The sequence below is a fragment of the Cyprinus carpio genome, chromosome B24 (genome assembly GCF_018340385.1).
Source record: "Cyprinus carpio isolate SPL01 chromosome B24, ASM1834038v1, whole genome shotgun sequence".
NCBI lineage: Eukaryota > Metazoa > Chordata > Actinopteri > Cypriniformes > Cyprinidae > Cyprinus > Cyprinus carpio.
This window is the reverse complement of record NC_056620.1, coordinates 7,924,557-7,939,784: the sequence shown is the minus strand read 5'-3', so window position 1 is coordinate 7,939,784 and position 15,228 is coordinate 7,924,557. Positions and strand designations below refer to the sequence as shown.

At 34.6% G+C, this 15,228-nt stretch overlaps 1 protein-coding gene across 2 annotated transcripts in view; it reads right to left on the bottom strand.

Moving 5' to 3' along the window:
• Positions 1-13,869: 13,869 nt before the first annotated feature.
• The window catches only part of prpf4bb (pre-mRNA processing factor 4Bb), a 56,268-nt gene continuing 54,909 nt past the window's right edge, over positions 13,870-15,228 (bottom strand). For both annotated transcript variants that reach the window (XM_042752332.1, XM_042752333.1), the window contains exon 15: positions 13,870-15,195. In XM_042752332.1, the coding sequence (XP_042608266.1) occupies positions 14,992-15,195 (204 nt within the window). In that variant the 3' untranslated portion in view covers positions 13,870-14,991. The remainder of the gene's footprint in view (positions 15,196-15,228) is intronic.

Here is a 15,228-nt window from a genome sequence, read left to right as displayed (position 1 = left end):
ATCATTTGGTTAACTGCATGTGTATTAACAGTGTTTGTTTAAAATCTCTTAACCTGTGGGAGGACGCCAGCGCATAGAAGCATTCTTTGTTCACATTAGTTCAGAGTTACTGCTAGTTTTAATGTAAAATTATGCAATTCACTTCATAAACTCTAACTTACATCATTAAAGAGGTCTACGACTCAAGTTTCATATCGATCTCGACTTCGTAAAATTATAAGAAACTCTTAACAGTGTTTTAACATCATAAATGTAGTGATTACATTACAAAGAGACCGTTAATGCACAAGCGTGTACGTCTGCAGACTGCAAGAGAGGGGCGTAACTTGAAAGGGGTGTAACTTGAAGTAGGAGGCGTAACTTTAAGTTGTCCAAATCACACAGAACCACACGAGATGTCAAAACGATAAGTTGCTGGCAATATGGCCGCTTGCTGTGAGAGACAATATATTTTTTTCCGAAATAATTGTTTAAATTCAAGTGTATAAGTCATTTTTATACAGTGGTATTGTTTTTGGAGTTAATAATCTATTAAAACTAAGGTGTAAAGTCAGCAACATATAAGCAAAATGTGTAAAGACGCTATCCCCCGGTTTCACAGACAAGGCTAGTCAAGGCTAATTGAGCTATGGCCTAATCCTGGCTTAATCTAAACCCTGTCTGTGACCTACATAATATAGCATATTTGTGATTTTGCTGTAAAAACACGTTTTATAATGCATAACTAACAGGGGAGCTCCATTAAGTACAAGACTCAAAAGTGGATTTACATAAACCATGTATACATCTTGAAGACTATTACTAAATGTCTATTTATCATCTGACAGGACAATGTTTGATAAGTATTGCAGATGAGCACATCTAATAGACATGAAATAGGCATCTGAGTGATGTATATCTGCTATAATGTAGAATTCACTTTTGTCAACACTGATTTAAATGAGTGTAAGTCATGTAAACAAACAAATCTATGTAAAGTAACTAAACATAAGTTATCTATTTTATTTGTCCATTTGCAATATTGATAATTTAAGGAACATTTGTGTTGGATAAAAAGCGAGTTACATCAGCAACTAACTCAACATGTAAATGTAGTATATCACAGATAAATCACAGAGGTTACTTGACTCTTGTCTGGATGTTACAGGGACAGATGAGACACGCGTGTGTTTATCTACTGCAGAGAGACTGATGAAGCAAAGGTCTAAGTAGGATTTGTGTAAGTACACTACAAAAATAAATGAAACATTTTAAATCTTAAGTTGTAGTTTATTTTAATTAGTGTAATTTTAAACAACTATTACATCACTTTTCTTATTCTTGATTTCTGAGCATTTGCTGCAGATCTTTTGTGGTGGAGCAGGACCTGCAAGGAAAGGTGAAAAAAACCTGAAACAAAAGAATAAAGTAATGACTTTTTGTATTGTGTGTGTGTATTTTTGTAGGATAGGAACATGTCTGCAGACTGGTGTGTGCTGTGAGAATGGAGAAGTCCACAGCAGCATCCTGGAAATGGTCCAGAGACACAGATGAGACACTCACTCACTCACTCCACCTGCCCTTACTGTCTCATCTGAGCCGGATGTTGCTGTGTTCTCTTCATCATCAGTGACCCCAGAGCCAGCGAGAGGATCTAGAGAAAGACCAAAAGACACAGGATTTGATTTTGGTAAAGTTTGTTCTGCTGCTTTCTGTTTATACAATGAAGGCTGACTTTCAGAAGCTTCAAAAGCATCACCATCATCAAAAAATGTCATGGAGCTTTTATCTGAAATGATTGACAGTGCTCTTATTACAGGGGCCTACAAACCCTGGATCAAGCTGGAGAAAAGAGCCTTGCTCAAGGACATACTGGTGGTTTTGAACCAGTAACCTTCTGTTTACCAGTTCAGCGGTTTAGCCCACTAAAAAAGTAATAAATCAATGCATGTACTTGTAAACTCTGTGTAAATGCTTTACAGGTAGTTGTGCTCATGGAGAGCAGACACATGAATGTTTGGAGCAGACACAGCAGCAGCTAGTCAGATTGTCCCGCAATTGTTCCCCTGCTCTTGTTTCAAGGTTGTGTGGTGCAGAGAGCTGTCATCATGGTCTTCCTCATCCTGTTGCTCAACGACATCCCCATTGAGAAAAGTGAGATTGTGAAGCACAGCACGGCAGCAGAATGAGCACAGCTGTGTTGAGATAATAGTAGGATGTTGGGTTCACCATCTGTAAATACATAATTGTTAGAACAATAAGTTTGAATGATGCTTTGTATCATGTTGTTGAATTGTACATGTATGCATTTATTGTGATGCTAACTTTTATACATTATTTTAATCATTTAGACATATTTCTTGTTGTCAGTAAATAAAATATAAATACTTTATCCATTTGTGTATTAATTGCTTGACTGAAAATTAATGTATTCACATCGACTGCATTTGTTCAACTAGTGTATATTCATGTATAGCTATGTCACAACAAAAAATAAATTTAGCTTCTTTTACTAAAATGTCATTTTAAGAAAAAAATATATAATTATTGGTTGGCATTTATGGTTGGCGTTATTATTGCATGTAAGTGTTGGGGTAGGCAAAAGATGAAATACATTATGGGGTAATCTTAACTTTCGAGTAGTAATACTTACATTTTTAGAGTATAAAATCAACCCTTTGATGCAGACATTGCTGCAGTCGCTGAGGGAAACTACTGGACTGTTGAATTAGTGATGCTATGTGTTAGTGCACATGTCCCTCTTTTTTTATTATTATTGCCAAACTTATTACATAAAAGATCAGGGTAAGACGGTTGTATCTAACAATGAACAATCATAATGACATAAAACAGTAAATAAAAATTTCATGTGTTCATCATAGTATGAGATAATATACACAGAAATGTGGATTTTGCACATAAAATAATTGACAAAATATTCAAGAGATAACGATTTTGGGTTTTCGTAATAAAAAAATAAAAAATGCTTTAAGGATAAAACTTGATCACATTAGTGGAGTTAAAAATATAAAAACTTAACTGAACAGTATTGGCTATACTACAATCACAAAATAAAAAGGCAGCCGTTTCTTCAACAAGACAAGAACATGGGCAATTTTCTTCATTATCAAGATACTTACAAATACATTAAACCTGTCACTCATCTTTTATGTTTTTGCGCTTGTTTTAACTTTGTAGGTCACATGATCAACATAGCGGATGATGATATCCAAATCGCATTCATGCTTCATACATACATACGCATTCAGGCTGTGAAATTAAGTGCCTACTAGGGTATGCGGTTTCGTTTCGAACGCAGCCCGACAAAATCTCGTTTTGACATCTCGCGTGGTTCTGTGTGATTTGGACAACTTCAAGTTACTCCTCTTTCGTCAAGTTACGCCCCTGTCTTGCAGTCTGCAAACAGACCCTTCTCTTAATGCAAGCTAAATATGAGAGAGAAAAACTACCTCTGCTTCTCCGTTCGCATACACCGTGAGTGCGAACGCTTAAAGGAGAAGCGACATATGTCTCTTGCGTGTCCCACTAATTAAGGCCCCACCTACAACAATTGATAGTAACTCTTGATCGGAACCACTGAAAATAGAACTTATTAAAAATCATTTAATGCAAGTTTTGCTGAAGTTAACTAAATTTACAGAACATTTCTCCTTGGACATAAAAAAATATATATCAAATTAAACAGATGTCTCAGTCAACTGGCTACACTGTCATGCAAGATATGTCTACAAATGTTTTAACCAAACTTCAGTATTTTGTATGCATGTCCTGCTGTGTCGTATTTTCTAATGTTAAAATTGCAAACCTGTCTTTATATATAAGTGTTTCCATTTTCTTTTGTTGTAGTACTATTCAGGAGAAAATGAGCCTGCTGGGGAAAGACTTAAAAATACAAAGCAAAGTTACACATTTTTGCTGAAATACATTGTGTTATTGTTGTTAACAGGCATGGTTTATTTGCACTGCCTTAGGATTGCAAGTGTCCTTGGACAGGTGAGGGAGTGAGTGGAAGCTGGTGGAGCTGCTCAGAGAAGACATCAAACTCCAGAGAGACAGAGGAAAGAAGAGCACAAGAGAGCAAGGAAAGAATGGAGAGACAATAAATGATTTATTAACCCTACTCTCAAGAAGAGAAAACAGTAGAAAAATTGGGTAGGGCCTACATTACAAGTTTCCAATATCTTTTTTTAAATGTCACATTGTCAGTGAAACAACCTAATTTCTGTAGTTTATTTTTGTGATGTAAGTTAAAAAAGAAAAGAATAAGTTGTATAAATTTTTCATTTTTGTAGTGTAATTTATTTGTAAAAGAGTACTTTCTGTACATTTTGTATTTTAGTTTTGCATATTCACGTGTAAATAAAAGGGAATTATGTACATTGTTCTTTTTTTTAATGCAGCTTACAAAACATTCTTCTATGTTTTTTTTTTTTTTTTTTTTTGTCCTGTAAATAAATTTTTTACACATTAAAACAAATAGTTCAAAAACGTTACTGAAAGTACTTTTTACAACTAATTACAAAATAGCTTAGGTTTAACATCAGAAAAACAACATCAGTTTTGAGCACAGCCCTGCCTCCATGTGTTCTGGGGTCTTCAGGAGGTGAATCTCTTGGTGAGAATCTCTCCTCGGCGACTTGGAGGACAATGCGGTGGACAGTGAAACAAGGCATGTCAAACACTCTGGAGACGACTCTGTATGATGTACCACTGGAAGACAGAAGAGAAACACCTGGGTCTGGATTGTGGCACTTCTCAGAAGATCCAGCAGCACTGTCAGGGCCTCCCTGCTCAGCCGAAAACCATTAAAAACCTGTCCAGCATTGGCATTTATCCTGGAGTGCAGGGGTCTGGTTTGATTTTGGAAAAGAGAAACAGTTTAGAGCTATTACAAAGTAATTAGTAGAAGAAATATTAAGATACTTTAGTAAACTACTTTTAGTAACTACTAATACCACATTGGGGAAAAACTTCTAGTCATAGTTAAAACCTTAGCAAAAGGGATAGTTCACCCAAAAATATAAATTCCAAACCTGGAACAACTAAAGCGTGAGTAAATGATTACAGAATTTTCATTTTTGGCTGAACTATTCTTTAAGTAAAAATATTATCTTGCATACTCTAATATACTTAAGGTATTGAGAGTAAAAGTAAAGGTATGGCTATAAAGTTTTGTTCCGAAAAAGAATTCGACAGGATGGTTTTGCATTAATATTACTGCTGCACTGATTTGTGTTGCATTTTACTTCTGAATATGTTCAAGGTTATTAAATTTAAAGTTACCTACTAAATTTACTGTTGGGTAGTTTAATCTACAACAATGCATCATGTTGTAAAAGACCACATTTTTAGTATTGCTGTCTGTGAGAGAAAAAAAAAAAAGAGAAAACTTAGTACTTCATATTTGTTTGAGAATACTTATCGAATGTAGGCTACTTCCTTACAGTCCACCTCTGATTAGTTTGAAAATGAAAGTATTGCACATTTTGTCATAATATTAATACATTTTGCTAACTATATCAAAGGCTGCATCTGAAGGACTCGGAGCGGTCAAAAAGAGCACTGTTCAGCTGTCACAGCTGCCACTAAACAATAGCCGCTTTTCTACTGTTGGGCCAGTGCGAGCCAGTACTTTAAACGGGCCAAGCGGGGCTAAGAGCCCCGGACCTGTAGCACCAGGCCAAAATAGTGCTGCGTTTCCACTGTCGTGCCAGAAGCTCCGCTGCGCTTCACTAAAACCCGCCCTTTACACGCCTCTCAGGAACAACGTCACGCAACCACATAATTTTTACCAACAAAGAGAAGTTATTGAAAAGGCCAAGATGGCACCATTCCAAGCAGACACGCTGCGCTCTTAATCCTCAGACATCATCGTGATTTACATGTAATAAGTGACGAAAACTACTTTTCTCTTCTTATTTTGCTAATGATATTAGGGATTAACACTAACTTTGTTTGAAAATTCGGTCATATGGGCAAACGCAAAGTGAAACATCACTTTGAGACGAGCATGGAGAAAAATGGCAATATTGCTCCATCCCAACTCTTCGCTTCATGTCCCGATGATGCAATGCTGACAGATTTATATATCAGGGTCCGTCGAATCAGAGAAATCCTTAGCAACTCCTCTACCCTGCACTCCAGCTAAAAGTCCAGCTGCAAAAAAAGGAAAGATTACATCTCCTGACTCTGACTTTAATAAGGTTATGGCCGATATTCAGTCTCTCTCCACAAAATGTGAAGTTATTTTCGAAAAGGTTACTTCTATGGAGACAACGGTGAGAAACACTGATCATGCCATGGCCTTCATGAATGAAACTGTTCAAAAACTACTTAAAGATACCACTAACCACTACAGGAGAATTGTTGCGCTGGAAAAGAAGACCCTAGATCTGACAGAGGAAAACAAACAACTCAAACTTCAACTGCTGGAGGCGAATAGCTATCAACGAAGATGGGGGCTGAGACTGCAGGGGATGAAAGAGGAAGATCAACAGGAAAACACTCGGGATCTGGTGATCAACATTCTTGGCAAGATCTCTCCGAAAATTGCTGGAAAGCTACTGGAGGGGGTGGATTCCCTGCACAGAATTGGGAAGAAGAAAGACGGTAACACTGCGAGAAGCATAATAATTAAATTCAGCATGCGTCACTATCTTGATATCGTATGGAGAGATGCAAGAGGCTCAAAATTTCTGGAGGATGCCCATCTCCGTCTAAAAGAAGATTTGTCACCTGATGAAAGAGCGGTTCGGGCCAAAGCTTGGTCCTTGGTTCAGAAAGCCAGAGAAGAAGGCAAAAGAGCATCATTCATAGGTGCTTTTGCTTACATTGAAGGTAAAAGAGTTAATGTTGAAGTTTAGTTTACACTGAGTGACAATGGACACACACTGATAGTTGTTGTTTGAAGTTCATTGGACATTTCATAGTCCCTAACAACTCACAATGTGGTTGTTGTAATATTTGTTGACATCTTGTTGCATGTAAGATCTCGGTGGGTCTATTTGTTTCTTTGTTATGAGAAACTTAACCTAATTTGGGAGGTCCTTTCTCTTTTTTCTTTTCTCATTGTTCTTTCTGTTGGATGACAGCTTTTAATTTTGGGAGGTTAGATCTTATTTCTCTTAATGTTAGAGGACTAAGGGATATCGATAAAAGGAAGGCACTTTTTCTTTTCGGTAAACAAAGGGAGGCTCAAATTATTTTGTTTCAAGATACTCACTCTTGTGATAATGATTTAAAGTTTTGGAAGTCTCAGTGGGGTGATTCTGCTTTTTTTTTTGTCATGGAACAAACCATTCTGCAGAGGTCGCTATTTTCCTTAATAAATTGAAAGAAGATATAGTGGAAATTATTTATTCTGGTGAAGGGAGATGGATTATAATAATTTTAAATATTGACAATACGAAATGTATCATTTGCAATGTTTACGGTCATTACAACAACATCTTAAATGTATCTATGTTTAAGAAACTTAGTTTGATACTTATGAATCTAAAAAGTAAACACACAGATGCTTATTTATTGATAGGAGGAGACTTTAACGAAGCCCCCAATGACTCTGTGGATAGACTCCCCTCAAAGAACAGTACATCTAAGGTTTTTGAGTTGCTTTGTGATGATTTACAGGTCACTGATGTTTGGCGCTTTTTACGTCCTCCTTTTTACTAATGCAGTTCAATTTGTTTTTGATACTTTGATTACTTATGCACCTTTATCAGATCACAAATTAATCTTAATTTCTTTAATTGGCAATACAAAAATTTGTAAAAGAATTTGTGGTTATTGGAAATTTAATAATAAGTTACTTTCAGATGCAAAATTTGTAGATTGTGTTAAAAAAACTGCTTCAATTCTGGATGATGAATCTATGAGCCATATCCAAAGATGGGAATTTTTTTAATTTAAAGTTAGACAACTGGCAATGTGTCAAGGTAAAGAACTTAAAAGGGTTCATTCCCAAAGATGTCAAGTTCTTCTTATTGATCTTGAAAACTTATTGTCTGAAGAAAATCTTAGCACAGAAGAGGAAACATATCTATCTGATTTGCGAAATGAAATAGATGATCTTTACCTTGATTTAGCTAAAGGTGCCTTTATAAAATCCAAGGCTAAATGGTTGGAAATGGGAGAGAAAAATACGAGCTATTTCTTTTCTTTGGAAAAAAGAAATATAAAAAGAAACTCTGCAACAAAAATAAAAATCAATATTAACAAAAACAAAACTGAAATAAAAATAAATATGTATATTCTTTTTTTAATAAGTTATATAGTTCAAATTATAATGTAAATTCTGTGAATTCCTCAAACATTACATTCCAGTAATTTCAAATGAGTTTAAAACGGTTTGTGAAAAGGACCTTACTGTAACCGAACTAACTAACGCAATGCAGTCTATGAAGAAAGGCAAATCCCCTGGCTCAGATGGCCTAACTATTGAATTTTATGCACACTTTTGGGAAACTATCAAAAGACCACTACTTAGAATGTACAACGATTGTATTATAAATGAAGAATTAAATGAAGTACTTCTATAAAACAAGGGCTCATCACCCTAATACCAAAACCAGGTAAAGATCTTCTCTCACTTGACAATTGGAGGCCAATCACATTACTAAATTTAGATTATAAAATTATATCATTAGTTTTTGCCAAAAGACTAAAAAAAGGTTTGTCTGAAATAATTAATGAAACACAAACTGGTTTTATGCCTAAATGACATATAAGCTGTAATATCAGGCTAATTTTAGATCTCTGATCTCATAGATTATGCACATCATATTAATTCGGATGCAATCATATTATTTCTAGACTTCTACAAAGCGTTTGACACCATTGAACACAAATTTCTATTTTTGACATTAGAGTTGTTTGGCTTTGGAGAACATTTTATCAAATTTGTTAAAATGATATATAAGGACATTAATAGCTCGGTTCTTTTACAATTTGATACTTCTAATAGATTTCCTATTAGTAGGGGAGTGAGGCAAGGTTGTGGAATCTCTCCTTTTTTGTTTGTGTTAGTTGTGGAATTACTCTGAGTATTCGCAATAATCCTGATATTAAAGGAGTGTCCATTTTTGACCGTGAGATTAAAATTTCACAACTTGCGGATGATACAACCCTGTTTTTAGAGAATACAAATCAGGTTGGTAAGGCTCTTGAAACAATTAATGCATTTTCAGAGGCTTCTGGTCTAAATTTAAATATTCCTAAATGCAAAATTCTTTGTTTATTTGATTCTCTTGAAACTTCTGTGAAAAATATACCCATTAAAGATAATGTGAAATATCTTGGTATTCATATCTCCAAGAAAATATCTTTTAGACAAGATATGAATTTTCTTCCTAAATTTAAAAAAGCTAAAATAATATTTAACAATTGGCTTCAAAGAGATTTATCTTTTCTTGGTAGAGTTCTTTTAATAAAAGCTAAAGGTCTAGCTCGCTTTATATATGCATCTTTTTCATTATTTGTCCATGAGAATACCTGTAAACAGATTAATTGTTTATTATTTAAGTTTTTTGGGAAAAACAAACATCAGCATCTAAAGAAACAGGTTTTATGTGGTATAAAAGCTGAGGGAGGTTTTAAAATGCTTGATTTTTTCTATGTTAATAATACTTTCAAATTGAATTGGGTAAAGAGTTGTGTCAATTCTCCAGAGGTGGGCTTTGCCGTGGAAACTTTGCTTTGTCCACAATTTTTCCCCACATAAAGTTAAGCTATGGACTTATTCTTGCAAAGAACAAGTCGATTTTTTTTTAATAATTGGCATGAAAAGGGGATTGATTATCTTTGTGATTTGTTAGATCCACAAGGGAATTTTTATTCTTATAATGATTTCATGTCTAAATATAATTTCCCTGTTATTCATAAGGAGTTTCTTACAATGGTAAACGCTTTACCAAATGGACTTGTTCATAATGAAATGTCATTTATCATTTGAAGAGATTGTAAAGAGTGAACATAAATTTCTGATTGAAGACAAGAGTATTTACGACCCAAAATGTAGTAATAAAATTATAAGAAATGTGTTTCAGTCAAGAAAACGAATTACCCCGAGAGGAAAATCTTTTTGGAATTCTTTGATAGAAAATATTAATTGGAAAAAAGCATGGCTCTTACCTTACAAATTTTGTATCCCCAACAAGGTGAAAGAACTACACTTAAGAATTTTGCATAATGTATATCCCACTAACGAAATCACATCTAAATTTGGTAATGTTAATTTGAATTGTAATTTCTGTAAAAGCAGTACTGAGTCAATTGATCATCTTTTCTTTAATTGCTCCCTTGTTAAACAATTTTGGTTGGAATTGTCAAAACTCCTTGTTTCAAAACTAAAATTAGATATTGATTTTGTACTGAGAGATGTAATTTGTTATTCTTCTCATTGTAATCATAAAATAGAATATATTGGAAACATTTATTTTATTGGCAAAATATTTTATTCATAAATGCAAATTTGCTCTAAGAGTACCCAAATTAAATAATTTTCTGTGTGACTTCAACTACTTAAGACGAATTAACAAGAAAAAAGTGTCAAACTTTTGAAACTGTATGATGTTTTGTTGAGTGAAATGTAATTTGATTTAACACCCCCCCCCCCTTTTTTTTCTTCATTGTTTTTAATATTTAAGTTATTTACTGTCTCCCTTCTCTTATTTTCACATTGTCATCCACCGTCATTTCATTGTTGTAATTGTTCAACTTTTTCTGTACTTGTTATTTGATTGTTCATCAGCAAAAAAAAAAAAAAAGAACAAACAAACAAACAAACAAAAAAACAAAGAAGTTATCAGAAAACTAATTAGAAATAAGTCACGGGAACTAGCGCGATCACAAAACGAACATGATAAAAGCGGCAGTTTGTTGCATGATTTGTTAAAGATTTAAATCCAAAAGCATCGATGTTTTACTATAATAAGTGATACATTGATCATGAATAATACATTTATCAGGATTGAAAATTAGTCTGCTATTCAGTCGAGTCTGTTTCTGTTTAGGCTTTTTGTAGTCACAGCCTGACCCTGTGTCCCCCATAGTTGGCTGATACTTTTTTTGAGTTAGAAGCAGAAGTTGATGTGCAAAATTCCCAGATAACTCGACAGTGGGAGACAGAAACGTGCAATTGAAGAGAATATATACTGATGATTTCCAGAGGGAGAGGTGCTCATACTCCTTAAATGGTTCATATGATGTTGCTAAAAAGAACATTATTTTGTGTAATTTGGACACTGACACAATTTACATAATTTCGGCTCTGTATGCCACCAGAACAGAATTAAAAATAAAACAATCAAGATGAAATTGAAGTGGAGACATAAAGCTTTAATTCAAGGGATTGAACAAAAATATAACACAAAATGCTTAGGAAATTTTATACACATTCCACCCATAAACAAAATGTTCATTTTTAATATTTTGTTGAAAATCCTTTGCAGGCAATGACTTACTTAAGCCTGGAACTTATGGACATAACCAGAGACTGGGTTTCCTCCTTTTGTCATGACTTCAGTTGTTGTTTGTTTGTGGTTCTTTCTGCCTTCAGTTTAGTCTTCAGCAAGTGAAATGCATGCTCATTCTGGTTGAAATCAGGAGATTGACTTGGCCATTGCAGAATATTCCACTTCTTTACCTTAAAAAACTTCAGGGTTTTTAACTGGTTTTTACTGTACGTTTTGGGTCACTGGCTGGCACTCCATAGTACAAATAGACAGTCAACTTTGCTCCATTTGACTGAATCTGGGGCAGAGTATATCCCTATACACTTCAGAATTCTTCCGGCTGCTTCTGTCCTGTCACATCATCACTAAACACCAGTAACCCAATGCCCCTGGAAGCCATGCATGTTCATGCCATCACACTGCTCCACCATGTTTTATAGATGATGTTGAATGATTTGGATCATGAGTTGTTCCAAGCCTTCTCCATATTTTTTCTTCCCGTCATTCTGGTACAGGTTAATCTTTCAGCCGTCCAAAGAATATTTTTCCAGAAATAGTCGGTTTTTTTTTTTTTTTTTTTTTTTGCAGTCCAATCACTTAATCGGCTCTATGAATCTCTCTCCTCTCCATCTGTATCTGGTGTGTGGTGAGCTCACTGGCACTGTTGTACTGTGGCTGCCGTCGCATCATCCAAATGGATGTTGCACACTGGTGGTGGTTGAGAAGAGACCCCCCCACATGATTGTAAAGCACTGTGGATATACTGTACAACAACACACAATAAAATGCTATATAAATGCATCATTCATTATCTGGCCTTGTTTGCACCTTTTGGTGAACCCTCTGTATTTGCTCTCGTGAAGTCTTCTCTTGATTGTAGACTTTCAGTGACACGCCTACCTCCTTGAGAGTGTTCTTCACTTGGCTGGATGTTGTGCAAGGGTTTTTCTTTACTATGGAGAGGATTCTTCGATCATCCATCACTGTTGTCCTTCGTGGACGTCCAGGCCTTTTTATGTTGCTGAGCTCACCAGTGCATTCTTTTTTTCTCAGAATGTACCAAACTATTGATCTGGCCACTCCTAATGTTCCTGCTGTCGCTTTAATGGAATTGTTTTGTTTGATTGTTTTCTAACAATTGTGCTTCATTTGTATGGAGATCATTTGACCACATGATGTGGGTTCACAGCAATAGCTTCCAAATGCAAACGGCACACTTAGAATCAACTCCAGACCATTTACCTGCTTAATTGGTGTAGAAATAATGAAAGAATAGACCACGCTTGTCCATGAAACAGCTTTTTGAGTACATTATCCAATTACTTATGGTTTCTTGAAAAAGAGCTGTATATTCCTTAACCTTTCCTCCAATTTTGAGGAGATTACCCTCAAATAAAGCTCAGCTCATATTTATTATATAACTGTAACTTGAATATGTTTTGGTCAGCAGCGAAAATAAAAATTGTGCCTGTGTCCAAATGTATATGGACCTAACTGTATGCCACACTTTTATCAGATTTGTCTAGATTGTAATGTCATTTGTTTTATTGTTATAATGATGTAAGGTGGTATTATCCACAGTGTTGCAAACTAATTTTCAGAGAAAGTTGCTAAGGGAAGGTGGATTTGTTGCCAAAAGTTGCTAAATGACATTGTGATGTCATTGCGCGATGACAATTGCGTAATTATGATGCAAAATTGTCACAAATCTCAGCAAAAATAAATAAATAAATATTTTATATACGTCAGCTTAGATTTGTTTGTAAAATAATATGCATATTGTAATTAAATATAAATAACTGAATTTTTAAATGCATTGAATCTTTGAACATTTTTGAATGATTACAATTTAAGTTTTTTTAATAGCTAGTAAACTAGTAATACTACACATTCTCAACAATTATGCTTTAAGCAGTGTATTATTAGTAAGTTAGTATGCTACACTCTAAAAAAAAGTCTGTAAAAATAGGGCACAATCTAGTATGTTAATATGAAATCATTTTCCGTATTGGTTTTTTACCTGCATTTTAAATTACGCATTGTGTTTTCAGGTTACAGTGGATAATGGATAATGTTATAATTATTATTGTTAAACAATTGCAGATGACAGCTAACTTAATTCACGTGATGTGTGTACTGCTAGGCATCTTTGGTTTCCTCTTTTTGTGAAATTTGGATGGAAAATGTGTTCCTTTTTATTGTCTGAGTCACTTATCAAAAGTTGCTAAAAGTTGCCAAATAATTTTTTTTAAATGGCTAAACTTGTTCCTAGGTGCTTTTGGAAGAAAAAGTTGCTAGGGTAGTCTGAAAAGTTGCTTAATTTAGCAACAAAATTGCAACACTGATTATCCATAGTCTATGCAAAGCAAAAGGTAAAGAAATATTTTCAGTTAAACAACTAATCCCTATAGCAGCTTAAAAAAAGTTTTACTTTTTATTACTAAAAAGCAAAAAAAAAAAAACTTATATTACTAAAAAGATAACACTCAATAGCCATTTTCATTTACCTTCACAATCAAATATTTCAAGTTTATTGTAAAAAAAAGAAAAAGAAAAATCCCAGTTAGAAAAAAAAAAAAAAGTTTCATACTGTGAAGACTGAATTATTTACACTGTAAAATAAGTGATCACCCATCTCTCGGGGCATATCTGAGAGACTTTCTATTATGCTTCAGTCCAGGCATAGGAGGCGGCACTTCCTACCACATAATTTAATCACTGGGGACTTTAAATATAAGCATCATCTCTAACAGGCCTGGTATACTGAAATTGGATTATGTTAAACTCCAAAGTTAAACTCCAGAGATAACTATAGCAAAAGCAAGTTGCTAATATACACCAATAGAGATTAATGATCCAAAATCTTAGATTTTTCAAATAAAAACAGCTTTACAGTTTTTGGAAATATGGGTAAATTTACAATTTAGTAGTCGAAAAGTGACAATTTGACATCATTAACTAAGATTAAACACCTTAAGGACCCACGTAAATTAAACTGTTTCTTAATAGGACAGGCTTGTAAGGTGGGACAAATAAAATGGGACAAGAACGTTTCTAGTGTGATTTCCAGTATCATTTGACGTAAATGTACTAGAGCAAAACCACTATTTTAAACAGCTGTACATGATGAACTATTGTGTACTGTCTTCAACAAGAAGGGGACTGTGTGAAGTTACTAACCAGCAAGTGGTGCAATCCTTGATCAGATAAAAGAAATCTAAATTGAAGCCACTTGTTTAAATTGTTACCAAAAAGGACACATTTGCATTATAATTGGAGAATCCCAAAAACAATTTGTTTCTCTGATATGCTTACCCAGACATTTCTTGCCTTTAACATCTGAACACTAAACTAACCTAAAATGCTGCATTTTTTACATTTCGGTCACTTCTGAAGTTAAATAAGACAAAACAAAAATCACTAGAAAAACATGAATAAAAATAGAAAATTGAAAGTCTTGTGATGATTCCAAACATTTTGAGCTTGTGTCTATTGGCTCAGTCCTGGAACAATGGATAGTCTCAGGTTAGACATGAAAGTATCATATCTTCTCCTGAATAAAAGGGTGCTGTAGGGCTTGGTTGATGCTGATGCGTTTAGCTGGATCCAGCATTAGAGTACCGTCCAACAGATCTTTAAGCTGCATGACCTTCTTTCTCTGATCGTCAGGTAACCTCTGACCTCCGATCATGTCCGCTAGCAGGTCTTTAGTGGGGTTAATGGTGCTCATCACAGTTACCTTCTCCTGAAAGTTTAAAAGAATGTGTGAGAGAAGGTG